At 35.9% G+C, this 26,560-nt stretch overlaps 1 protein-coding gene across 1 annotated transcript; it reads left to right on the forward strand.

Annotated features, from left to right (window-relative positions):
* The first annotated feature begins 1,710 nt into the window (after positions 1-1,710).
* Positions 1,711-5,388, forward strand: LOC100852650 (receptor-like protein 35). The gene has a single exon (XM_003632557.4). The coding sequence runs from the start codon at positions 2,246-2,248 to the stop codon at positions 5,210-5,212; it is 2,967 nt and encodes a 988-aa protein (XP_003632605.1). The 5' UTR covers positions 1,711-2,245; the 3' UTR covers positions 5,213-5,388.
* Positions 5,389-26,560: the final 21,172 nt, after the last annotated feature.

Here is a 26,560-nt window from a genome sequence, read left to right on the forward strand (position 1 = left end):
TCTGTATCTCTCTTAGGAAATAGAGTTTCAGCTTGAAATGTTTTGTTTTTCCATGGAACACCGGATTATTTGCAATTGAAATTGCAACTTGGTTGTCTACGAGTATTTGTGTGCTTTCCTTTTGCTCCATAAACAAGTCAGCCATTAATTTCCTAATCCAGAGAGCCTGATTCACAACAGCGGCAGTAGCTACATATTCTGCTTTTGCTGTAGATTGAGCTATGACTTCTTGCTTTTTGGAACACTATGAAAAAATAGCAGAACCAAAGCTGAAACAATAACCTGAAGTACTTCTCATGTCATCAACACAACCTGCCCAATCACTATCTGAATAACCATGGAGAGTAAATTTTTTAACTTGACAAAACCTCAAACCATAGTCAATTGTACCCTTGACATATCTAACAATTCTTTTTGCTGCTTGAAAGTGAATTTCACTAGCACAATGCATGTACCTTGAGAGTAAACTTACAACATTCATAACATCTCGTCTAGTTGCCTTTTACTGCAAGATATGCTCCATTTCCAATTCTAACTTTGGAAGTAACAGTTTTGTCAAGTTCCTTAAAGAGCCCTTGATCATAAGTCATATGGTTTGTACAACCACTGTCTATAAGCCAAGTTTCTGGGGAGCTGCTAGTGGCAAAGCATGATACCACAAATAGTTGCTCATCTGGAAGTTCTTCCACAGCAGCCTTGACTTCTCCTTGCTGCTGTTGAGATTTGCAAATCCTTTCCACATGCCCTAGCTGACCACACTTGTGACATCTTACATCCGGCCTCCACCAACACCTTTTTTGTGGATGATTGGATTTTTTACAGTAAAGACATGGTGGAAACTTTTGAGTGTTGTTGCTGTTGTTATTGTTGCTTTGCATCTCTTTTTTGTACTGAGATATGGCTTGAAATGCACCCTCCACAGATCCTTCTTGTCTCATAAGCCTCCTTTGTTCTTGAGCCTGTAATGCATTCAACAACTCTGCCAAGGTGATACTTGACACATCTTTTGAGTTTTCTAGAGATGATATTGTAGTCTTAAACTTTTCAGGAACTGTTATAAAAATTCTGAACTATTCTAGAATCAGAAAAGTCAGTACCAAGAAGTCTTACTTTGTTAACAATACTAAGAAGTCAGTCTGAGTAATCCTTGATTGTTTCTGATTCTTTCATCCTTTGCATCTCAAATTCTCTAATCAAGTTCAGCACTTGCATACCTTTGACTCGTTCATTTCCTTCATATTCCTTCTTCAAGAAGTTCCATATTTCATTTGCTGTCTTCAGTGTCATGATTCTGGTGAAAATTGTGGATGAGACAGCTGCAAATAAACTAGCTTTTGCCTTTGATTTCCTTTGCCTCCTCTCATTGTGTAATTTTATCTGAGCCATAGTTGGATTGTCGGACAGAGGAGGAACTTCATATTCCTCACTAACAGCTTCCCACAGATCACTAGCATCAAGGTAGGCTTCCATACGGACAACCCACACTTGATAATTTATTCCATCAAACACTGGAGGGGCTAGTGCATTCAGTGAAGTTTCGGAGGTCATTTTGGATATTGTTTGTAGGTTTTTTAGGCTCACTCACCTCACAAGTTACTCAAGAACCTTGCTCTGATACCAGATTTGTAGGTTTTTGATAGAAACAGAGTGTAGGTTTTGATAGAAACAGAGTGTGGAAACTCTTTGGAAGCAATAGAACGTTGAGGAATCTGAAGTTATTTTTTTATTAAGCTTCAAAGCACTTATTTATACAGCTAGCTTAAAACAGAAAAATATAAAAATAGCAACAAACTTGCTACCTATAGATAATTCCTAAAGAATAGAAACAACCAACAAACTTCCTAAGGAATAGGTAAATCTTCCACATGACTAACTTATTTGACTACTTCCACTTCAATCTACTCAGCTGCATGTCAACAGCTCCTATGACATGTCATTCAACACTTACAATCCTTAGTGGATTGATTCACACATAACTACTCATATTTCGTACACAATACAAGGATTCTATAAAATCCAAATAAGAACTTAAATCCAATACTTTGACGACCTCCTTCGTCTTCCATTTCCCCATCCTCTGCTTCTCCTTCATCTTCTTCCATTTGTTTTTTCAGTCCCCATCTGGGGTGGAATCCGAGTAAGAATTGGAGGTGAGGTTGATGGGAGTGCACCTCGGTGAAGCCACTGGGACTTTGATCTTCTCTTCATTTCTTTGTCTCATAGGCGTCTCTCTCTGTTGCTTCCAATGAGAATTATAGTCTTTTTGTGGCTCTTCTTCTTGCCCTTGTGCTCAGTCTTGTTTGGGATCAATATCGCTTTGGTGTCTGGTGAATGTCTTGGTGGTTCGAGGCTGTGTCTGGAGGATGAGAGGTCGTTGCTGCTGCAGCTGAAGAACAGCCTCAAATTCAAACCTAATGTGGCGGTGAAACTAGTGACGTGGAATGAAAGTGTGGGTTGCTGTTCTTGGGGAGGTGTAAACTGGGACGCCAATGGTCATGTTGTCTGTCTTGATCTGAGTAGCGAATTGATTTCTGGGGGATTCAATAACTTCAGTAGTCTTTTCAGTCTTCGATATCTCCAGAGCTTGAATTTGGCCAACAACAGCTTCAATTCTTCTCAAATTCCATCTGGATTCGGTAAGCTTGGCAATTTGGTTTACCTGAATTTGTCGGATGCTGGCTTTTCTGGGCAGATTCCGATTGAGATTTCCCACTTGACAAGGTTGGCTACTATCGATCTGTCTAGCATTTATTACCTTACTGGTATCCCTAAGCTGAAACTTGAGAACCCAAACCTGAGAATGTTGGTTCAGAACCTCAAGGAGCTAAGAGAACTCCATCTTAACGGTGTGAACATATTGGCCCAGGGAAAGGAGTGGTGCCAGGCCTTATCATCTTCAGTGCCTAATCTCCAAGTGCTGAGCTTGTCCAGCTGTCATCTTTCAGGCCCTATCCATTCTTCCTTGGAGAAGCTTCAGTCTATCTCAACGATTTGTCTGAATGACAACAATTTCGCCTCACCAGTTCCAGAATTCCTAGGAAACTTCTCAAATTTGACACAATTGAAGCTTAGTTCTTGTGGATTAAATGGAACATTTCCAGAAAAGATCTTTCAGGTACCAACCCTCCAGATTCTTGATTTGTCAAACAACAGGTTACTTGAGGGTTCTTTGCCAGAATTCCCTCAGAATAGATCTCTAGATAGCTTGGTGCTCAGTGATACAAAATTTTCAGGGAAAGTACCCGACTCCATAGGCAATCTCAAGAGGTTGACTAGGATAGAGCTTGCAGGTTGCAATTTCAGTGGGCCAATCCCAAACTCCATGGCCAACCTTACTCAACTGGTTTACATGGACTTGTCTGGGAATGCGTTTTTTGGTCCAGTCCCATCTTTTAGTTTGTCCAAGAATCTAACCCGAATAGACCTTTCTCATAATCATTTAGCAGGTCAGATTCTTTCCTCTCACTGGGATGGTCTTGAGAATCTAGTGACTCTTGACTTGCGTAACAATTCACTGAATGGAAGTCTCCCAATGCACCTGTTTTCCCTCTCATCACTGCAGAAGATACAACTAAGCAACAACCAATTTTCTGGTCCCTTCAGTGAATTTGAAGTCAAGTCTTTTTCTGTATTGGACACCCTTGATTTGAGTAGCAACAATCTGGAAGGGCCAATACCTGTATCCCTCTTTGATCTCCAGCATCTTAACATCCTTGACCTTTCTTTCAACAAATTCAATGGTACTGTTGAACTAAGCAGCTATCAGAAACTTAGGAATCTTTTCACTCTTAGTCTTTCGTACAACAACTTGTCCATCAATGCAAGTGTTCGTAATCCCACTTTGCCTCTGCTGTCGAATCTTACCACATTAAAATTGGCTTCTTGCAAGCTCAGAACATTACCTGATCTTAGCACCCAGTCAGGATTGACATATTTAGACCTTTCCGATAACCAAATTCATGGAACCATACCTAATTGGATTTGGAAGATTGGTAATGGATCTCTTATGCATTTGAATCTCTCTCATAATTTACTGGAGGATCTGCAGGAACCTTTCTCTAATTTTACTCCTGATCTGTCCTCCCTTGACCTACATTCCAACCAGCTCCATGGCCAAATCCCAACTCCTCCCCAATTTTCCAGCTATGTGGATTACTCAAACAACAGTTTCAACTCTTCCATCCCAGATGATATTGGTATTTACATGTCCTTCGCTCTTTTCTTCTCTCTTTCGAAGAATAACATCACTGGAAGTATTCCTAGATCCATCTGCAATGCAACTTACCTGCGAGTTCTTGATTTTTCTGACAACACTTTGAGTGGCAAAATACCCTCATGCTTAATTGAGAACGGGAATCTTGCGGTGCTGAATCTAAGGAGAAACAAGTTTAGTGGCGCTATACTTTGGGAATTTCCAGGTGAGTGTCTTTTACAGACCCTAGATCTCAATAGAAATCTTTTACGAGGAAAAATTCCGGAGTCTCTGGGCAATTGCAAAGCCTTGGAGGTTTTAAATCTTGGGAACAATCGGATGAATGATAACTTTCCTTGCTGGTTGAAGAACATAAGCAGTTTGCGTGTTCTTGTTCTGCGAGCCAACAAATTCCATGGACCCATTGGATGTCCCAAGAGTAATTTTGAAGGGGATATACCAGAAGTAATGGGGAACTTCACATCACTCAATGTTCTCAACTTATCGCATAATGGTTTCACAGGCCAAATCCCATCGTCAATAGGGAATCTGCGACAACTTGAGTCATTAGACCTCTCGCGAAACTGGCTGAGTGGAGAGATACCTACACAACTTGCCAACCTAAATTTCCTTTCAGTCCTGAACCTCTCCTTCAATCAATTGGTGGGAAGCATCCCTACGGGCAATCAATTGCAAACATTTTCAGAAAATTCCTTCCTGGGTAACAGAGGATTATGCGGCTTCCCCCTAAATGCAAGTTGCAAAGATGGTACACCACAGACGTTTGATGACAGGCACTCAGGTTCCAGGATGGAGATTAAGTGGAAATACATAGCTCCTGAAATTGGATTTGTGACAGGGTTAGGAGTCGTGATCTGGCCTCTCGTGTTATGTAGGAGATGGAGGAAATACTACTACAAACATGTTGATGGAATTCTTTCAAGGATTCTCCTTGGGCAAGACCAAGGAAGAGCAAATGGTGGAAGAAGAGCTCACAGAATTCGGCGGCGGAGAATGTAGCAGTGGTGAAGAGGGATGTGGCTACTAGTAAAAGCGTCATTCCGTGTGTTAAATGTAATTCTGGCTTGCTTTTTCATAAAACAATCATAGGAATTAGATTTTCAAAGTAATATTACTCTTACCTTTTAGTGATGCAAATATTAAGGTCTCTAAAATATTATATATTTTAATAGTTTTATTTAAAAAATTTATATATTAAATAGAAAATATATTTTCCACCCATGTGCAGAAAAGCTTTTTATTCACAACTCTAGTGTATAACCATGTTAACCCTACCCAAATTAAAATTCAAACTTGGGAGATTCTGGGAGTCACTCAAGCTGGGCTGGAGCATGGGTTAAGATGTGTTGGCTGGATGCGGGCCCAAGTTGGGTTAGGTTAAACTTCGTTGCCTGGATTTCGGTCATTCAAAAATATGGGCCTGATTGTTACAAACGAAAGCCAACTGAGATGGCTAGGTCCATATTCAGCCCAATCAACACTTCCAAAGCCATAAGGGATTTAAGATTGATAAATAAGGAGTTGGGTGGCTGCCCATCTCCACCATTTATCATTTCCAAGAATCATTAAACAATGATGAGAGTCTGAGATTTTTTGAAGTAGACAATGAATCAATATAACCTTCTATTTTTTAGATCTTAATGGAATTTGAAAACTACTCATATTTTTATGCAAACCAAAAACTTGAAAAATAAAACCCAAAACCATCTTCCAATTGATCAAAATCCATGCCCAATCTTATAAAAATGAAAAAATAAATTACTATTTTTTTTTTATCTTATACATTCACAATTTAGATTTATTTTCATGTTTTCATATGAAAAAGACTAAGAATGTTAGGTCCTCACATGATAAACCTAATTTTATATTTTGTATAATCAATATAATCCAAATTAGACTTATATATATATAAAATAAAAGTTATAAAAAAATAAATGATTTTAATGTAACATTTTTTTATTTTTTTTTATAATTTAATTTTTATTTTATTATAAGTTATTAAGGATAGTGTAAGATATTGACATTAAAATCAAATACCTATAGATAACGATATAAGGTGGTTTTATGGAATGTATAAGATTAGGAAATTAGAATTTACTAAAAGTTTTATAAAAATCTTTATAAAGGATTAATTTTTAAAAATTTAAATTTATTGTATTATATAGTTAATATTAGGATTTTTTTTCTAAAAAATATCCATATGAAATACCTATTAAAAAAAATTAAGTAGATAGATGATTTTATAGAAAACATGAGATTGCTAAAACATTATACGGTCAAAGTATTAAAAAACAATTTTTTTTTTCTTTTTATCAACTTTAAGTGATCTATAAATTTTCCTATGTCTTTAAAAAATCAATTAGAAAAAATATGAAAAAAAAGAGAAGAATTGAAATAAATATATTTATAAATTTCATTATCTTATAAATTTATATATGAATTATAATAAGATATAATACTATCAAAAATTAAAGTAAATTACTTTTAAAAGTTTGTTATCCTTTACAATCACAATTTAGATTTTAATACGAAGAAGACTAATAGTGCATTTTATTGGGGATGAATTATTTTCATCTCCAATATTGAGTTTTTACAACAAAACAATTTCTTTTTCAATAAATTTCTTTATTCCTCCATCTAATAGTATTAGGACAATAATTTTGTCCCTCATTGTGAGGTTTTTCCTCTCCAAACTATTTAACAATAAAATAATTTTTGTTGTCCATTATTTACCTTTTGGGACAACATTAAGTTTTCATCTCCCAATATATTTTCTACCACAAAATAATTTAGGCTCAATTCAATTTCAATTAAAATTTTAGAAACAAATTTTTGTGACAAAATCAAATTTTATCTCCCAAAATCATCTTTGGAGATAAAATCATATTCATGCCCAAAAAAATTGTGCCAAAAGGTAGAATTTCTTGTAGTGGTTTTTCCCGTGCTTTTTGTTTGTTTGTTTTTTTATTATCCTTTCAGTTGTGAATCACTCTTCTTCTATTATATTATTATTTTAAAAGAAGTGTCGGCATCTTTTTGTTCATAAAATCTTTTACTTATGTAATATCCTTCTAAAACAAAACAATATATAATAAATAACATTTCAGGTGTGCTTATTTGGTTTTCTTTCTTATAGAGACATGTTGAAAGGTCTTTGTTTTACTGGCGGGTGCTTTGGTCACCTGAATTATGGGAATCTCGTCTTACCTTATCACCAATGTAGTGCCTAGCATCACTAGAAGCGTACGTTGTGCGAAAGACGGTACAATTCGCTGGTATACATGTAATATTTAGATGACTTTTATTGGTTCATTAATGTGGCAAGAAAGAAATAATTTGTATTAATATTGATTGCATTAGTATTTATGTAATATTTAGATTTTTTTTTAAATAAAAACATAAATTAGTATTATGCATTTATAATTTTAAAAAATTTCAAAATGATTAAGGAGTTTACCATATGAATGAATAAAAATATAGAAATCAAATATAGTTTGATATCTTTACAAATAGTCTTTATTTAAAAATATTAAAACGTTATATATATATATATATAAATTTTAATGAAGTGTGAATCTAAAAATTGTTTATATATTTATAATATCAACTTAATTGAAGAAAACAATCGATTTATAAAAAGAAAAAAAAACAATAACTTTCAAACAAATTTTTTGTTTTATTTGTTCTAAAAACTATTTTTACTAATTCAATCAAATATGTTTTTTTAAGAACAAAAACTGTTTTTAAAAATTCAATTCCTAAAAGCAATTTTATTTTTAAATACATCAAAATCTATTCTAAAATAAAAAATATTCTCAAAAATTATTTTCTAGAACTATTTCCAAAAACACTTTCCAAATATGCCCTAAATATTCACAAGATCACATCAATATAGCTCACAAAAAAATAATGACCAAAATATTCAAGAAATGATCCACATCAACACATGAAAAATAGGTACTCACTACCACGGTCTAATATCAATAAAATATTTAATGTCAACAACATATCCTTCTCTCCATTTTTGTCCTAGAAAAGACAAAGGGCCATTCACCAACTAAATATCTAATATTCAAACCAAAACAAGTATGCTCAATAAATTCTCCAATATCCAAAAATCAAGTATTCACATATAAACAAGTATTTACATTAGCATCCAAAAAATTAATATGAAACAAGAATCTCACTCCCACCACATGGTTTCAACCCAGAACCTTTAGAAAGCTCTCTATCATCATATAAATAGATTCTAAGCTACAAAGATCTAGCATGGTTGAATGCACTCATAATAAGCTAGATCTAACATAGTTAAGAATAAAAAAAAATGAGGAACTCCCCAAGGTAAGAAGATATCCTTGTTAGGATAAAGTCCTTAAAAGAATGACATGATGTAATAAACTCTTGGATTTTATTATTTATTGAATAAAGTTCCAGTTCACTTTTATTTATCCTATTTCCATGCATGATATTTTGTAAGCACTCTCGCCTGTATATTTTTCATTGTACGTGACTTGGGTGCATTAAGAGTTGCACGGAAAATCCAAGTCATAGGTTTCTTGTAAATAGATGACTTGTTTAAAGTCGATTGATGGGTTTAGGCGACCCATTAGAGGTTGTAGTGTACCATATCCTAATTTGAGAGATGACTGGTCTTGACTATTGGGATGAGTTTCCCATGGTGAGTGTACTAGTGTATATGGTTACACATTAAACAAGACCTATGGTGAGTCATGACTTAAGACTATCAAGTAGTTATGACTTCACAAAACTACTTCATTGTGTTGTCTCTCAACCTTGAGAGAATATTGAGCTTGTGTTGAAGTTAGTAATGGCTTTGACCTATGAGTGAGATCGTAAGTTGATTATATATTCCATATGAATTGGGTCATTATTGATGGAAGCCGGTAGTAATAGGTATTTTCAATAGAGACATTTTTTTTTATTGAGAATTAAACTAATAAATAGGAACAATTAAACTAACAAATTAAAACCACAAACACGTCTAAACATAAAAGATAGATCAAAACTAAACTAAATCGGAATTAAAAACAAGAGCTTTTCTAATATGAATAATTAAACTAACAAATTAAAATCACAAACAAATCTAAACATAAAAGATAGATTGAAATTGAACTAAATTGAAATTAAAAATCAGAACTTTTCTTATAGAAATAATTAAACTAATGAATTAAAATTGTAAACACGTCTAAACATAAAAGATAAATTAAAACTAAATCAAATTGGAATTAAAAAATAAACTTTAATACTTAGAAACCATTAGATTAACAAACTAAAATAATAAAAAACACCTAAACTAAACAAATAGATTAAAACTAAATTTAAGCAAATTAAAGTTATGAACTTGATCACATGAATTAAAAATAGAACTAAACTAAAATCTAAACTTTCATTATCTTTGCATGAATTAAAAAAATAAACTAAAATTTAAGCTTTCAATATCTCACATGAATTAAAAAAAAAAAAAAAGAACCGACTAAGATTTAAGCTTCCTTAATTTAATATGAATCAAAATCAGGGCTAAACAAAAAATTAAGCTTTTTTAGTTAAATATAAATTAAAAGAAAATTAACTTACCTTTTCCGAAGATGAGTGTGAGTTGCGACGTGATTTTTCAAAGTGCAGGCCTATGTGTGGTGATGCAAGAATGGGTTGTGCATGCTTTCTGATGTTAAGATGTAGCTGTTTTTTTTCTTCAAAAAATAAAATAAAATTGGGTGTTGTTCTTTAAAAAATGACAAAATCCCATGATCCCCTTTGATTCCCCCCTTGTGTAGTCTTCTATTGCCTCCCTTTTATCTCCTAGTGCCCACATTTCTTTTAACTCTCCCAAACCAAAATATCCTTTTTTTCAAACTTCATTTTCAAAATTTAAAATTTATCCTCTCTAATTTCAAAAAGAAAAAAAAAAAAACCATTTTCCAATCTAAAACTTAATATCCCATTCTTAAAAAATATTCAAGTGTCAACCATTTCGTTTAAAAAATATCTTGATTTTCCGATTTAAAATTAATCTTTTTTTTTTTTTTTGTTCTTTTTAAATTCCGATTTTTCAATTTTTTTTTAAAAACTAAATGTCATTTAAAAAAAATTATGATGTCATTTTTAAACTTAATTTCAAACTTATCCCCTCTCTTTTAGATAAACAAATCTATTTTCCAATTTAAAACTTAATCTCTCACTTTTTTTTAAAAAAAAAAATCTGATTTTCCAATTTAAAAAAACTAAATCTCCTTTTTTTTTAAAAAAAAAAATTATGATGTCAACCCTTTCTTTTCCATTGGTAAGTTTCCTTGCAAAAAATCAAATTTATTAAATGAATAAATAAATTAGAAAACAATAAAACAATAATAAATAAATAAGTTAATTCAAAAAATAATAAAAAAAGAAGATAATAAATAAATAAAAATAAACAAGTGATTGATAATAATAATAATAAAAATAAATAGATAAAAAATGAGCCACGCAAGGCATGAAACCATGCAAGTCATACAAATTAAGCAAAGAATGCCTAAAAGGTGACCTAAGTGTACTTAATATGGGCCTAGGTGAACCTAAGTGTGCCTAGATGAACCTAGGTGAATCTAAGTGGGCCTAGGTGAATCTAGATGGGCCTAAATGGGCCTAGGTGAGGTAGATGAGCCAGGTGGGCCTAGGTGGGCCAAGTGAACCTAGATGTGCCACATATGCCTAAGTGAACCTAAGTGGCCTAAAGGTGCTCGGGTGACCTAAAAAGGCCAAGGTGATCTAAATGGGCCAAATGTGCCTAAGTGGGCCTAAGTGACCTAGGGGGCCTAATGAGTCTCAATGGGCCTAGGGGTGTCCAAATGGTCCTAGGTGGGCATGGTATGCCTAAAAGGGTCTAGGTGAACCTAGATGGGCCTAGGGGTGCCTAAATAGGCTAGGACATGCCTAAGTGGGCCTAAGTAACATAAATGGGCCTAGGTGAACCTAGATGGGCCTAAAGTGGTGCTTAATAGGGCCAAGTGTGCCTAAATTGGCCTAGGTGAGCCTAAGTGGGCCTAGTGTCACGGACTTAGTCGTTCACTAAGCTCATGCGGCACTTAGGCAAGTCAAGACGCTTGATCTTGCTAAGTCAGCCTTGCTCCCAATGCTTAGCTTGCTAGGCTAAGATGCTCATGACTCGAAAGCTTAAGAAGCTTAGTAGGCAACTCTTAGAGAATGGAAGCTCTTATTACTCATGGAAGCTCTTATTACTCAAGGAAGCCTTTACAAGTGCTTTGAAGACTCACTTGCTTGGTTAGAAAGTGATTTGGGTGGTGTCTTGGCCAAATGAGGGCCTCACCTATTTATAGGTACCAATGGAACTCTCTGGAACCTTGGAGGGTTCCTTACAAATCAAGAATATTCTAGAACTCCCTACACTAATCTATGTACAACCCTATGTACAAGAATATACAAGAGATCTCTAGAATTCTCTAGAAAGCCTTGGACTTCTCTCATGCCTTCCACCATAGTGTAGAGATGTGTAGACATCTCTAGGCATCTCTAGAACCTTCCACACTCTTCCAACCAATGTCTTAGTGTAGATGGCTCCAAGAGTCTCTAGAAGCTTTCCTCCTCCTATATAAGCCCATTGGGAGGGTCATTTGAAGCATCTTGTGACACTAGGGTGTCTAAATGAGCCTAGGTAGACCTAAAAGGCATCTAAGTGACCTAAGGTGATCAGGACAACGCCTAAGTGACCTAGAGTGATAAGGATAATGCCTAAGAGACCTAGAGTGATAAAGATAGTGCCTAAGTGACCTAGGGTGATCAGCACAATTCCTAAGTTACTTAGGAAAATTGGGAAAGTGCTAAATGACTTAAACATGCCTAAGTTTGCTATCTTAAAAGTGTACTGTAGACCCTCAATTTTGTCCCTTTAGTACATGTCTTTAAGTTCGTTTTCAGTGCTTCAAAATAGTTCCTTGGTGGCCCATTACTACTCGTACGACTTACCTTTTTCTGAGTCACCTCGGAGACTTTGGTTGAGGGATTATTTGATCCCATATTGTGACCCTTGGCAGCCCTAACTTAGACTTAGGTTTTTCTTGTTTTTTTTTTTTTAGGATAGCTTTTAGATACACTTGGCCCATTAGGACACACTCTAGGTCACCTTTAGATGTTTTTGCATGGTTTGCATGGTTGCATGGCTCGTGTTTTTGCATGGTTGCATGACTCATATTCTTTTGGTGGTTACATAGCTCGTATGGCTTGCATGTGGTTGATTTTTTTTATTTTTGTTTTTAATTATTTTTATTTTTTATTTTTATTTATTTATTTTATTTTTTAGATGTGTGATTTAAATTTCTTTTGATTTTCAATTTCATGATATTTATTGATTTTAATCTTTATTCTATTTTGTCTTTATTTTATTCTTATTTCTATTTGTATCTTTGTTTATTTATTTATTTATTTATTTTTTGGGCATGAGGAAACGGACCGCCATTTATTTGGAAGGAAAATCAACAGAATTTTGAAAAGAGGAGATTTTATTTTTAGAGGGACAACACATATACTTCTTCCATAGGGGGATCGGCTACAAGAAGGAAAGAAAAGAAAGAAAGGAAAGAAAGGAGAAAAGGAAGTAGGATTTTCCTTTTCAGCAAGATGGTTTCTTTTTGAAAAGTGGGACTGGCAGCACGCATAGAAAAAGGGATTTTTTTTTAAGAAAACCAGGGGCACGCATTGGAGAAAACGGTTGAAGAGGAGAAGAAGAAGGAAGCACAAGAAAACCAGTGGAGATTTTCTGAGGATAGAAACCAGTGCAGATTTTTTTTATTTGTCAGAAGTAAGCATTCCCAGGGGGGGGGATTCTTTGGATTGCTTTGGGTGAGAAGAACAGGGACTAAGGTACACGAGTTTCTAAAGGATTTGGGAGAAGGAATCATATCTAGAAGAAAGGAATTGAGTCAAAGCTGCCGGGTATGCTTCTTGCTACTTTTTTATTCCCGTTTACATTCAATACTCCATGATCCTCTGACCATTTTTGAATATTCAATCTTTGCTGATTGGTGTGGACGGTAGGTCCACAATTAGTTCTATTGAAATTGGTTGTTTCTTTGTTTATTTAAGACTTTCGTTCTTTTCAATGTCATTAATTTCTTATGAGAATAATATGCATTTGGGTCAGTCCTTGATTCTGATGATGGAAATCCTACCTTGTTCACGTTGAAAATCTGTTTTAAATCACTCCTCTATTCTAAGCCAATGGATTGAAATATGAAATTGTGGCTTTTCTTGGTTATTTTCCTCTTCTTTCTGTGTTTCTTTTTTTTGTTATTTTCTTCTATTTCTGGCCCACACCTCAACCAGCCCTATTCCCGATCTTCAAGATTTATTAACGTTGATTCAAAAATTTTTGGAACTATGGAAGAGAATTTAGGAAATAAAGAGGTTCTTGAGAACTGTTCTAGTGAGCTCGCTTTCTGCTAGCCGTCTGCATGGGGATGTTGTAATTGGGGAGCTTTTGGCTAAATGGCTTCTGAAACTTCAGCCTGTGACTACTTCTCCTTATGTGTTATTATCAAACTTGTATGCTTCAGATAGGAAGTGGGCAAATTTAAAGAACCTGTCATCAGCAGGCAACAGTTTCTTTGGCCCAACTACAGACTCAACTTCGAGGTTAGAATCAATCCAGTCTTTAGATTTCAGTTGCAAATCCTTTTCTGGTGATATGGCAGCATCATTGACTGTTGAGTCTGATATGGAATACAATTGGAATGCCAACATTGAGATATTTGGAAGAAGAGGTCCTGCTCCCGGAGTTAGACTTGGTGGGGTGCTTGGCGACTCACTTACCAGAGTTGCAAGAAAGCAAGCAGATGCACTTTTGTTTGCAGAGGCCAGGAAACAGAGTCTTGATTCTTTGAAAAGAGAAGATGGCATTTTTGCTATAGAAGGAAAAGATTACAGCTCAAGTTACTAGAAGTGGACAGAGGCAAAAGATATCAGTATATGATCTAATTCCAGGTGATATTGTTCATCTTTCCATTGGAGATCAGGTCCCAGCTGATAGACTTTTTGTTTTAGGATTTTTCTTTGTCGATAAATGAGTCCAGTTTGACAGGAGAAAGTGAGACGGTTCATATGAATTCTGAGAATCCTTTTTCTCTTGTTCGGAACTAAAATTCAGGATAGGTCATGCAAAATGCTTGTGACTACTGTTGGGATGAGAACCCAATGGGGTAAATTGATGGCAACTCTTATGAAGGATGATAAGCCTACTGCATCAAACTATCTGTCCATAGCTGCACTGCCAGTGGGAGAGACAAGGAAGGAGATGGATTTAATACTTCAAAAACGGAGCATTTAGAAGTTCGGATGGATCTTACAGATGACTTATTGCACATGGTTTCCTTTTCTTGGACTATATTAATCTTCGTCGAGCTGCTACAGTCTGTAAGTAGTGGCGAGCTGGTAGTTCTCATGAAGACTTCTGGAGGTGTCTGAATCTCGAAAATTAGAACATATCTGAAGAACAGTTTGAGGATATGTGCCGTAGATATCCGAATGCCACTGAAGTGAATATTTTTTTTGGTGCTCCTTCAATTCACTCGCTGGTTATGACAGCAATATCTTCTTTAAGGAATCTGGAGATCTTAACCTTGGGGAAAGGAACATCAGGTGATGCAATTTTATTTTATTTTTAGCCTTGGCTGATTGTTATATACTAAAGAGACTTGAAGCAGTTGAATTCTCGAATGCCCTGTACAAGAGCTTTTTGGACGAAGACCTGATTTGACCAGAGAAGCTTTACTCCAGGACATGTTTTCAAATGCAAAAAGACCACAGCAAGACGATTGCATCTGGCCAAAGAGTTGCTTACTTTTCTTGTTGAAGCTCTAAAGTCTTTTGCTGAGACCAAAGAAGGGACTTCTGAAAAGGTGCTCCAGTTCTGTGGAGAAAGTGCAGATCCTAATGTCCAAACCTCTCAGTTTGTTTCCATGAGATGAAGGAAGAGGTGCAAGTCAAGATTTAGTCTTGCTGCAATTTCTGATGTCGAAACTGCCAATAATTCTGCCAGCCTACAGAAAATTCCAATATCTGTTTTGAATATTGATGAAAAATACATTGCATCAAGGTTTTGCTGTAATCTGGAGAAGTCATTATCACCATTATTTAAGGATGCAGCATACAGAGATTTTGACCTCAATTTATCACTCAATTGGCAAGAGATCGTAAGTGCCTTTGATAACTGATCAGTGGCTGTTTGAGGCGCCAAGTATGTGACTAATGATTATGTATCAATGACAGAACTGACTTCATAGGCTACCTACAGAATTTAACAAAGAAAAGAAAGTCGGGAGAGAAATCTGATGTTGAATTCAATGGCAAGTCCAAAGGAATTCAGTGGCTGTTTAAGATGACTTTTATGGATGAGTTCAGTAGAGAATTGAAAAGAATTCAAGTGGTTGCATATGTGGGTGAGACTCAATTGCGTTAACGGGTACTCTTGATGGCAGAAATTCGAAGGGAATGGGGAAAGCTCATTAACACATTGGGGATCTGCACATGTTCTGGCTGCTTAACTTGATGATCAGTTTTATGGTGACATTATGAAGAATCTAATTGAAACAGTGGAGGATCTTGTCAGATGGGGGATTTATACAGGGCGTTTTGGACATCATAACAACAGGGGTTGCAGATTATGTAGTTAGAAGTGTCATGGCCTGTGACAGTTCTGTTTTAACGCCATGATAGAGAAGAAGATCCTTTTAGTTGTGAATGTGGGAGCATTGGATATGGTGAATTCTGAAGCCAAGATTACCATACTTTCTCATTTACTGAACAGAAATATTCATGTACACAATGAGCAAGTATCTCTTATTCGAACATATATGTAAAAAGTCCAAAAGCTTCAATGTTTTGACCAAATCAAATGCTTTTGTTTCTCCATCATCAGAGGCGTTGACTCTTAGAAGAAGGCGCACTCATGAACAGCAGCTTGAATTCCATGTCACAGAGGTTTTGGAAGAGGCTCGAATCATTGAGGCTAAGCACAAAAGATTGTTGGATTATCTGCTGGTGCATTACTTTTGGAGTATCACATAAAATCTCACTGGGATTTTGTCCTATGGAAATCATTAAACGGCGATAACAAGTCAAGCTGGAGTTTATCTGCGAGTTGATGAACTCATTGAAATTGCCAAACTCCTTGGATTGAATTCTCAGGGTGATGTATCAGCTGCTGAAGTTGTTGTTGCTGGTGATCTGCAATTGGCATTTGATCTCTGCCTTAGTTTGGCAAAGAAAGGACATGGTCCCATTTGGGACTTATGTGTTGTTATGGCAAGGGGTCCTGCTCTTGAAAACATGGGTATAAACTCTCAAAAGCAGCTACTGGGTTTTGCCTTGAATCATTGTGACGAGGAATCCATTGATGAACTGCTACACGCATGTGAAATCTATGTTGTTGCACTGCTGGTGATGTTGAACCGAGGGAATAAAGAGTACAGGTTTAGGGATTACTCCAACTGACTCCATAATCATTTGGTGAATGACAAGAACCAGGGCTGGATCAAGAATTGTTTGATAGATATCAACATTTGTAGTTGCCTCGGGAAAGAGATAAATGACGATGTTGCTACATTCCATAGGAAGAATTTGTTTCCAATCCAGTCGAGTCACAACAAACCAACAGCCTAATGTTCCTAACGTTGTGTAGATCCCATGGAAGAGGCACATCCTGAAGAGCATGATGAGTTTACTGAGAATGGTAATGGTAAGGAAAAAGATTCCAACAATCCGGCAGATGAAAGTTTTGAAGAGATAGAATCTGGACAAGTGGATGGAAAATTTGAGAGGGATGATCTGGGAAGGGTAATGAAGACAAAGCTGACATGGATTTAGAGGCACCAAGGAAAGGTGTCTTGGGATCTGAAAATTCTAACTTCATTAGTGATCATATGTTCAATGCAAAATCTGTGACGCAATCAAAGGATGACATGCAGGCTGCAAATTCAAGAAACGTGACACCAGAAACCCTTTTTGCCTTCTCAATTCTCATGTTGGGTGCAATTTCAAAGAGTATTGCTACTTCTTTGACATATCTAGCAATTAGGTGTAAGATCATGGTTCAAGCAGCAGATCCAAATGACGGTGAAGCCTAGAAAGCTCCACAGAAATCCCACAAAATAGTACATGATGTTCTCTATGTTATTTGGAAGAGAGAAGGTGGACCGGGGTTCTTTAAGAAATTGCAAGCTTAGATCCTGAAAACCGTACTAAACTCAGCATTGCTTTTGATGATCAAGGAGAAAATTGTAGCAGGCATTTGAGTACTAATACTTGCAGCCATCCCCAACTAAGCAAGAGCCGGAATTGTTATTTCTTGTTAATTTCTACTGTCACCCATGATCAAATGAAGCCTTTAAGCTCTCTTCTAGCAATGTCTTTGATATTAAATACCCACCAGAATCCCCATTCAGTAACTGCTTCAATTTGAGCTCATGGATCCGAGGAAAACATGGATAGGGAAAATTGGTTATGCCAGGGTCCGTATTTCTCAAGAGCAATCCAAGTTTGCTGGGATTCTTCATCCCTCATTGGAAGTCACCAAAACTTTGAACAACAGGGAGCTTCAGAATGGCAACCTTATTACACATACCTTCTTCTCTATTTACTTCTTTGATTGGGAGCTTACTGTTTTAAATTGAATTTTTGAACCATTGTTCAACTAAACATTCCCAACTTTGAAAAATCCATCTTAGGAGCATCTAGGTATGAAATCCCAATTTTATCATGCTGTTTGCTGCCATTTTCCTTCGGGCATGCACTTTCATTGTTTTATCCGATTTTTAACTATTTTCATGATTTTCTTGATTTTCAACAAGCATGAACAAACTTCATGATTCCAAGCAATGGAATTTATGGAATCAAGTCATGCGAAATTGATTAGGGCTTTGGTGGGGGCCCAACATTCATAACACTCACTTCAATACTGTTTGCTTGATATGATGATTTTTTATTCTTCTTGATGAAATACATGAATTCACTTTATATCTATTGTTGAGATACCCCTGTTCCCATAGACGTGTGGATGCCCACTAATCAGGTACGCTCTCTTTACCTCCCAACTCTAAAATTCTATGAATATGTATGTTATCATGAACCATGACCATGTTTGATGTCATAATTGATTGTCTTGATGCTTGTTTGATCATCTTTGATAAAATACATATAATGTGTGTTATACTTCTATACTAACTCTGATGTTTTATGATAGCGCTTGAAGAGCGGTTCAGGTACGCACCCTAACTCTCTGTTTTTGTGATTTGATCTTGTTTAGCATGCAAATCTTTTGAAATCACCTAGCCTACTTAGGTATCCATAACTAACCGATTAATTGCCATATTCCCCTTAACTTAGTCAATAGAGACCTCTTTAGGGCTTAGAGGGGTGCTACCTCCTAGAGGTACCTTCCCAATAAGTAACCTGATCCCCGGACCAAGACTTGGGTTTTCAAAGACACGCTTTTCCAAAAATTATGGAGTCATTTTTTTTAGGGTTTTATTTCTTGTTTTATTTTCCCTTCAAAAATAAAAAATAAAATAAGTGGCGACTCCAACTTTTTTTAAAATTAATTTTTCACAAATAAAAAGCGAGTCTCGCCGATCGAGTGGGGACGCACGTGAAAAATGCGGGTCCACATGTACCTAAATGAGCTATCCTAAAAAAGAAAGGAAAATCCTAGGTTTAACTCGGGGCTGCTAGAGTCACAATGAGGGGCCAGATAAATTTTTCGACCAGAGTCTCCAAGGTGGCTCGAAAGCTAAGTTGTACAAGTAGTATGGGGTATCAGAGGACTATTGTGAAGTACTAAAAGAGCATCTAATAGGGCATGTACTAAAGGGACAAAATGGAGGGTTTACAATATTACTCTAAGAAATAACATGTTTAGAAGAAAGTGATTTGTTGTCCAGGTGTTGATCAAGTTCATGTTTAGGTAGTTTTTGAGGAATAAAAGAGTTTCTCCTTTTAGGCATGCAGCTTATGGATTTATACAATACCTTTCATATTAGTCTGTGAAACTTTTTATGACAACTAGTTAGTTGACTATGATTGTGAATCTTTGGAATGGAAAACTCTTCCTTTTACTAGAGGAATGGAGCTTGGTGATGTTGTCTACATAACCACTGACACTCAAAGGGGTTTTGAAGTGCAAATCTTTGAAAAAATGAAAGGATTGGGATTATAGGCACTTTAAAAAAATTCAGAAAGTATATTCAGTTCGCCCCACACTAATAGCTTGGTATTGCCTAGAAGCTCTTCAGATATGGCAAGCTTGAAGAATAAAGCATTTTTGGGTATTGGATATAGTAAAAGGCAAAGATCCAAAGTGTTTGTTTCAACGCCAATAAGGAAAGGCCACCTTCGATGCACAGTCCTAGACAACCCTACGGTTGTCCCTCTTCTGGTCAAGTTCAAGATTACCTTGCTACTAGTTTTCTTTTCCATAGGCATGGCCACCTTCTGCCCTTCAGTGGTGCACTGCTTTACATACAGTGCTCCTATTCTCCGACAAATCCGATCCACCTTGGGGCATACATATGGAATTTTGATAAATGGGGCTCAGATTATTGCCTGAAATGGCACAATGAGATGAGTTGTGGGAGTTCCTTCTACTAAGGTGATATTCATTCGCTCAAAATGGGTCAAATCTCATCCTTAGACTTGGTATCTAGCACCTATCAGTCTCTATTCCTTCTACTCCTATACCAACACTAAGCAAATATTCAATATACAAAAGACAATCCTCTTCCTAGGGTCGCAATTCTGGGATAGAAATACATGTTTCCAAAAATGAGAAACTACTGGTAGAGTTAGGCAAGAACGAGGCTTTAGTTGCAGTACTACAAGTGGAAATTGATGACTTGGATAGAAGTTCCTTTATTATCTAGACATGAGAGATTGAAGTTCGAGATACAAAAGGAGTCTTATGAAGTTCTTAGACAAATAGGCTGACAATAATTCTATAATTTCAGTTTTGCAAGTTAAAAGTGCCAACTTGGGTATGAATCATGCATTGTAAAGTTCAAAATTTCCTTTTATTTGGTGGACCATATCCTATCTCATCAGATATCCTTTCTTCTTAGATGAAGTAAGAGCTTGAATAATCAGTATCCATTTGATCTTCACGTCTTTGCTCCCCATCCAAATCACTGTAACATTTTGCATCTATAACCATACAACAGAAATGCCCATAAGAATAGTGGATCTTGTTGGTTCAGATGCAATGGGCACATCATGCTTATTTATGAGAAGATGCTTGAATCTGCTAGAAAAAACCTCATCAGAAAATAGGTCCATCTAATTTAGATGGTCATGGCTCTTAGACCATTAAACCGGAGACAATTCAATGAGCATTTAAAATAGTTTCTACAAAGTCTATCTAGCCTAAGGAAGCTCACCTTCATCAGTTCATGGACATGAAAATGGCATCTAAAGACATGATGTGTTTCTTTTTTCACCTAATTAATAGTTCAGGTAAGATTTGACAGGACTTCAAGAATAACAAGTGTGAAATGGGGGCTTTAGACTTGGAATTCTGGGCAGATAAAGAAATCATTGACGAGCAAGGAAACTTTTCATTCACCAGCATGAAATATCTTTCGCATGGTTCTACTTATGAACACCATATAGACCTGCATTTTTCACGTGCATTCCTACTCGTACGGCGAGACACGCTTTTGATTAAGGTGATTTTGTATTTTTGTATAAACTTGGAGTCGCTACTTATTTTTATTTATTTTTTAAAGGGGAATATAAAGTAAGAATAAAACCCCCAAAAGGACTTGATTTTTGGAAAAGCTGTCTACAAAAAACCCAAGTCTGGGTCTAGAAATCTGGTTAATTGGGAAGGTACCTCCAAAGAAGTAATAACCCTCTAAGCCCTAATGAGGTCTTTACTAGCTGAGTTGAGGAAAATATGACAATGAATTAGTTGATTATGGATACTTAAATGGACTAAGGTGATTTCAAAACTCTATTAACACTAGCATGTCAAACAAGAATTCACAACACAATCATAAAGAAAAGATTGTATTGCATACCTTAACCACAACTTAAGCACTATCGCAAGACATCAATGGTTAGTTTGGAAAATAAAACACACATCATGCATTTTACCCTAGTCTCCTAATCAAACATGGTAAGTCAAACAAATAATAAAAAAGATATGCTAAATATGTTAATGATCACATACAAAGCAATACATAATAATCACATACAAAGCAATACATAATTTATGAAATTAAGATGTGAAGGTAAGATGAGTACCTAAATAGCATAGATAACTCATAATGTGCTTCAACAAGATATGGAGGGTTAAATCAAAATTATAGTAATAAATAATAAAAGAAAGAAATCCTAGCATGCTTGGTATCTAAATAGCATAAAAAAAACGATTGGAGTATACAAAATCATCAATTATGACATATATCTTGCACATAATTCCTAAAAAAATTGATGGTTATGATTACAACAAGTAGCAAAAGTGGACGCAAAGATAAGTTTTGAAAACAATCTTTTATGTAGGGGTTCCATCAAATCCTCATTCAATATCCATAAGTTTAACTTGTGTATTGCCATTAGCTTAGGAGCACAAGTTCAAATCTATGTGAATAAAAACAAAATTTTGAGAACCAATAAAGGTGAATGCAACTTAGATTGAAATAAGTTGCATAATGTCCAAAGAAAATGTGTTCTTTGCCTAAATCTAGAATGAATGTTTTTCTAAAGCTTTTTATTGATTTAAATACTTTTGAAAACAATTTAGAGAGAACAAAAGAAACCAAGTGATTTGATAAATCCCAATCTACACAAAATAGGTATTTTTGATTTCTTTCTTAAAAGAAATTGAAAACAGCAAAGGTCAACTTGGATAACTTTTTTGTCTACCTTTCATTTGGGTTCAAGGAACCAAATTCATGTTGGAGAAAAATTCATTTTAAAACTTTTTTCAAATATGCATACCAAATAAAATTGGTTGCATGAATTTTGGAAAATTGACATTTCTTTAATTAATTGATCTAGGATTAATTTTAAAATGAAGTTAGAAGATTAATTTGGCAAAATAAAAAAAAAAGTTGAAAACAATTTTTAAAAAATATTAAAACACAAAATCTCAAACATGAACTATTAAGAAAGAGTGTAAGTGTGTATTTGTGAATTTTCTAGTGTGCCAATGTGAAACTCAAGTGTCCTAAATATGAACCTAAGGTGCAACTGTATTTAAAACTATTGTGTCTTAATTTAAGTGTTAAATTATGATCCAAAACTGTCCTAAGTATAAACAATTAATCGACCTCGATAATCATCCACTAATATGCCAGTAACCATTAATATTATTCCATTTCCTATATTATCATCCATTGATTTAAGAAAACACCAAGCATCATAATACATCTGTAGACATAAAAAAATTAGTGGATTAAATTACCACTAATTTGGTCTTCTAAAAAAAAAAAAAAAAATCTTATGGATAAGTCTCTCTCATCTCCAACTATAAAAAAAAGATAATAATAATAATAAAAATTATTATTATTATTATTATCTTCTTGGTAAAACCTCCCGGATAAGAAAATTTGCTAAAATTAAGGAACTAAATCCCTTGAATTAAGCAACTAAAATTGGGGATTCTGAAATTCAAATTCCCTATCTTCACCTATAAATAGAGGTGTCTTCCATCAAGATGGGGGAGAAAAAATTCTAGAGGGAAAAAAAAGGAGAAAAATCTAGATAGGAAAATCCTAAGGAGAAAATCCAAAGGTAACTACTCCGTATAGGGGAAGGGGCTTCACAACAATAGGGAGCTTCATCAAATATCCTTGCAAGTTCAATAAACGGCAAAAGAACTAATACAATCGTTCTTTGTCATTCAACAAGGTCATTCGAGAATAAGCCATTTGTGGCCCTCGATTGATCTCTGAAATAAAAAAAACGTCATCGTCGTCTTCCGAAGTGTGATCAAGTCAAAAGAATCAGAGAGAAAAATATTCTTTTGGAAAGAATATTATTTATTTCTGAGATTGTACCCGCACTACATTTTTAAATTTAATAAATCGTTTGTTCGCATTAATTTTCCTATTTTATTTTGTTAATTTTTACAGGATAAAATTTTACGAAATTTGTGCGTACAAATTTCTGGCACGCCCGGTGGGACCTTTCTGTCTCTCATCTCTTTTGTTAGAAGATTGATCTCTACTACGTCGATGGCACCCAAAAGAACTCAAGTCGTGCATGACAACAAGGGCAATGATAAGATCGTCATTGCACAATCAACACATGACACCGCTACGGGCCCTATGACTCGTAGCAAAGGAAAATCAACATCTTCACTCTCAACAAAACAAACAAGTGAGTCTGCTTGTTTGCTAAAAGCGGTAAGGACCCATGATGAGCATCAACCGCTCATCACCTTGGCCTCTTTGGGGGCAAAGAGCCATAGTCCTCGTAGCAGGGGAAAACTCTCTTCAACACTAAAGGACTTTGGGGATAAATCTCTTTGCTCTGTTACTAAAGCCAACTCCAGCACTGGCTCATACTCCGGATCGCCAACCAGAATGTCAAAAGAGGAAAACTACTCCAATCATTTTGACTCTTTTACTTCTCCCTTCTCGATGACCATGCCGGTAATGGCAACCGACACTACATCCGTAGAGGAACAATTAGCAGAGATGGCTCGCGCCATCACCAAACTCACCAAGTCGGTTGAGGAGAATGATATGCAGATAGCCTCTCTCATAAACAAGGTTGAGACACAAGTACAAAATGCGGGTGAGTCAAGTCACAAACTCAACCACCCTCCGATTGTTGCATCTCCTCTCGATGATGCACCACATACGTATAAGACAATGCAAAGTGAAAAACAAATGACAGAATCTGCCTCAGTGGTGTCATTATCTGCCCAACAACTTCAGGACATGATAACTAACACCATTAGGGCGCAGTACGGTGGACCCTCACAGAGTACGCTCATGTACTCTAAACCTTACACTAAGAGGATTGATAACCTACGTATTCCTATGGGTTATCAACCTCCAAAATTTCAATCATTTGACGGAAAAGGCAATCCAAAACAACATGTTGCCCATTTCGTTGAAACTTGTAACAATGCAGGTACAGATGGTGACTTATTAGTTAAACAATTCGTCCATTCTCTTCAAGTGAATGCTTTCGATTGGTACATAGACCTTGCACCAGAGTGTATTGATAGTTGGGACCAAATGGAATGTGAATTCCTCAACCGTTTCTATAGCACCAGACGAACTGTAAGTATGATGGAACTTACTAACACTAAGCAATGGAAAGATGAACCGGTTGTAGACTTTATCAACCGTTGGCGTTCCTTAAGCCTCGACTGCAAAGATAGATTATCGGAGGTATCAGCTATGGAGATGTGCATACAAGGAATGCATTGGGGTCTCCTATACATTCTCCAAGGGATACGACCCCGTACCTTTGAAGAATTAGCTACCCGAGCACATGACATGGAGCTCAGCATTGCCAACCATGATGCTAAAAATGACCTTATCATTGACCAGCAAAGAGAAAGACACAATGGGAAAGCAAGTGATAAGATTTCAATAAAACCCATCTAGGAGTCAATGATGGTAAATGTGACTCTTGCGCGAGATAAAAAGAAAGAAGTAAAAGAGGTTAGACCAACCCAAGAAATGAGAGGTGTCGGTTCACCTTTAAGGAATTAAAGGAGAAGAGGTATCCTTTTCCTGACTCTGATGTGCCTAGCATGTTGGAAGACCTGCTCCAGAAAAAAGTTATTGAGCTACCTGAGTGCAAGCGTCTAGAAGAAATGGGTCGTCTTAATGATCCGAACTATTGTCATTACCATCGAATTGTCAGTCACCCGGTGGAGAAATGTTTCATCTTAAAAGATCTTATAATGAAACTTGCAAAACAAAGAAGAATTCATCTGGATCTAGATGAAGTAGTAGATTGAAATCATGCTACAGTCACATTTGGGTCCATCGATCTTGTTTTGTTACATGTTCCACCTAAGACACTGGAGGCATGCGCCGATACTATCCAATGCGATTCACCAAAACCAAAGCAAACGTAAGTGTCATGTCAAGACACCATTCGTCACTTCTATTTTGATAATGAATCAATGTTGTATAACGAAGAAGGTTGGACATTGGTGACACGAAGAAGACCTCACAAGAAGCAAGAATCTCATCCCTACCCAAATCTTCCTAGGAAGGAACAATGTATGCAAAATATTCATCGATATGCGAAGAGGAAAGAAGAAAAGAAGCCTAAAAGAAAACAAGCGATTGTACAGGTTGATGATTTCTTGGTACAAAAGCTCATCACCCCTTTCACCTTAGGAGAATACTTCCCTCAGGAGTTCTTTAATAAAGGAATGGTGACATCAACTCATATGGTCTCTTATCATGAGATTTCGAAAGAAGATGAGTCAGGTAAAGATGAAGAAAACGTTTTCGGTGCAGAGCCAAGAAAAACCAAGAAAGATGATGAGATACATAGGAATCCATCATTTTATGCCACAAAAATAAAGGGGGCAAAACGATTTGAAGACAAAGGCCACGATTGTGCGACATGTTGTGCAAACATCACCTACACCAGTGGCGATGAAAATGACGTGACATCAAATTTTACCACAATTGTTTTCAAACCTCAACATTCTAGTGATGCTCCTTAAAGCATGAGCCTAAACTGCATATTGCTCCTATCCTACAAGAGCTTAAACTGTAGTAAAAAAAAAAATCATTCTTGGCAAACTTCTTAAACCGAGGAACAAACCCTTTGTATTAAAGAAGTCAAATTCGGAGATTCCAAACTAAAATCTCTAATTTCTCTACATACAAGTGTTCTTTTCTTTCAGCATGACGCGTTCTCAAAAGGGCGATGCAACCTAGAACCTAAATCCAAAAAATGAAGCTTTAAAAGTCAAAATCAAACTCCAAACATTTTTCAACAAGCTCGTGGAAGAATATCAAACTCAAACAAAAGTGTCATTCATCCACCTTCAAAGCTAAAGAAGACAAGGATGGGTTCTTCAAAACACTTGAGGAAATTGTTGATAAGTTTACTTGAGAGCAAGTCATCATTGACCCTCAATTAAATTTTGCTCCAAGAATACGTGGTTACCACCCTTGGATTAAAATCAAGTCCAAGCTTGACACATTCTTCAACAAGCTCGTGGAAGAATATCAAACACAATACAAAAGTGTCATTCATCCACTTTTAAGACTAAAGAAAATCAAGACAAAGAACTTCTTTTGTTCTCCAAAATGCTTAAGAAAGGTCTTCATAAGTTTGGTTGAGAATAAGTCATCTTTG

The sequence above is a fragment of the Vitis vinifera genome, chromosome 8 (genome assembly GCF_030704535.1).
Source record: "Vitis vinifera cultivar Pinot Noir 40024 chromosome 8, ASM3070453v1".
NCBI classification, from domain to species: domain Eukaryota; kingdom Viridiplantae; phylum Streptophyta; class Magnoliopsida; order Vitales; family Vitaceae; genus Vitis; species Vitis vinifera.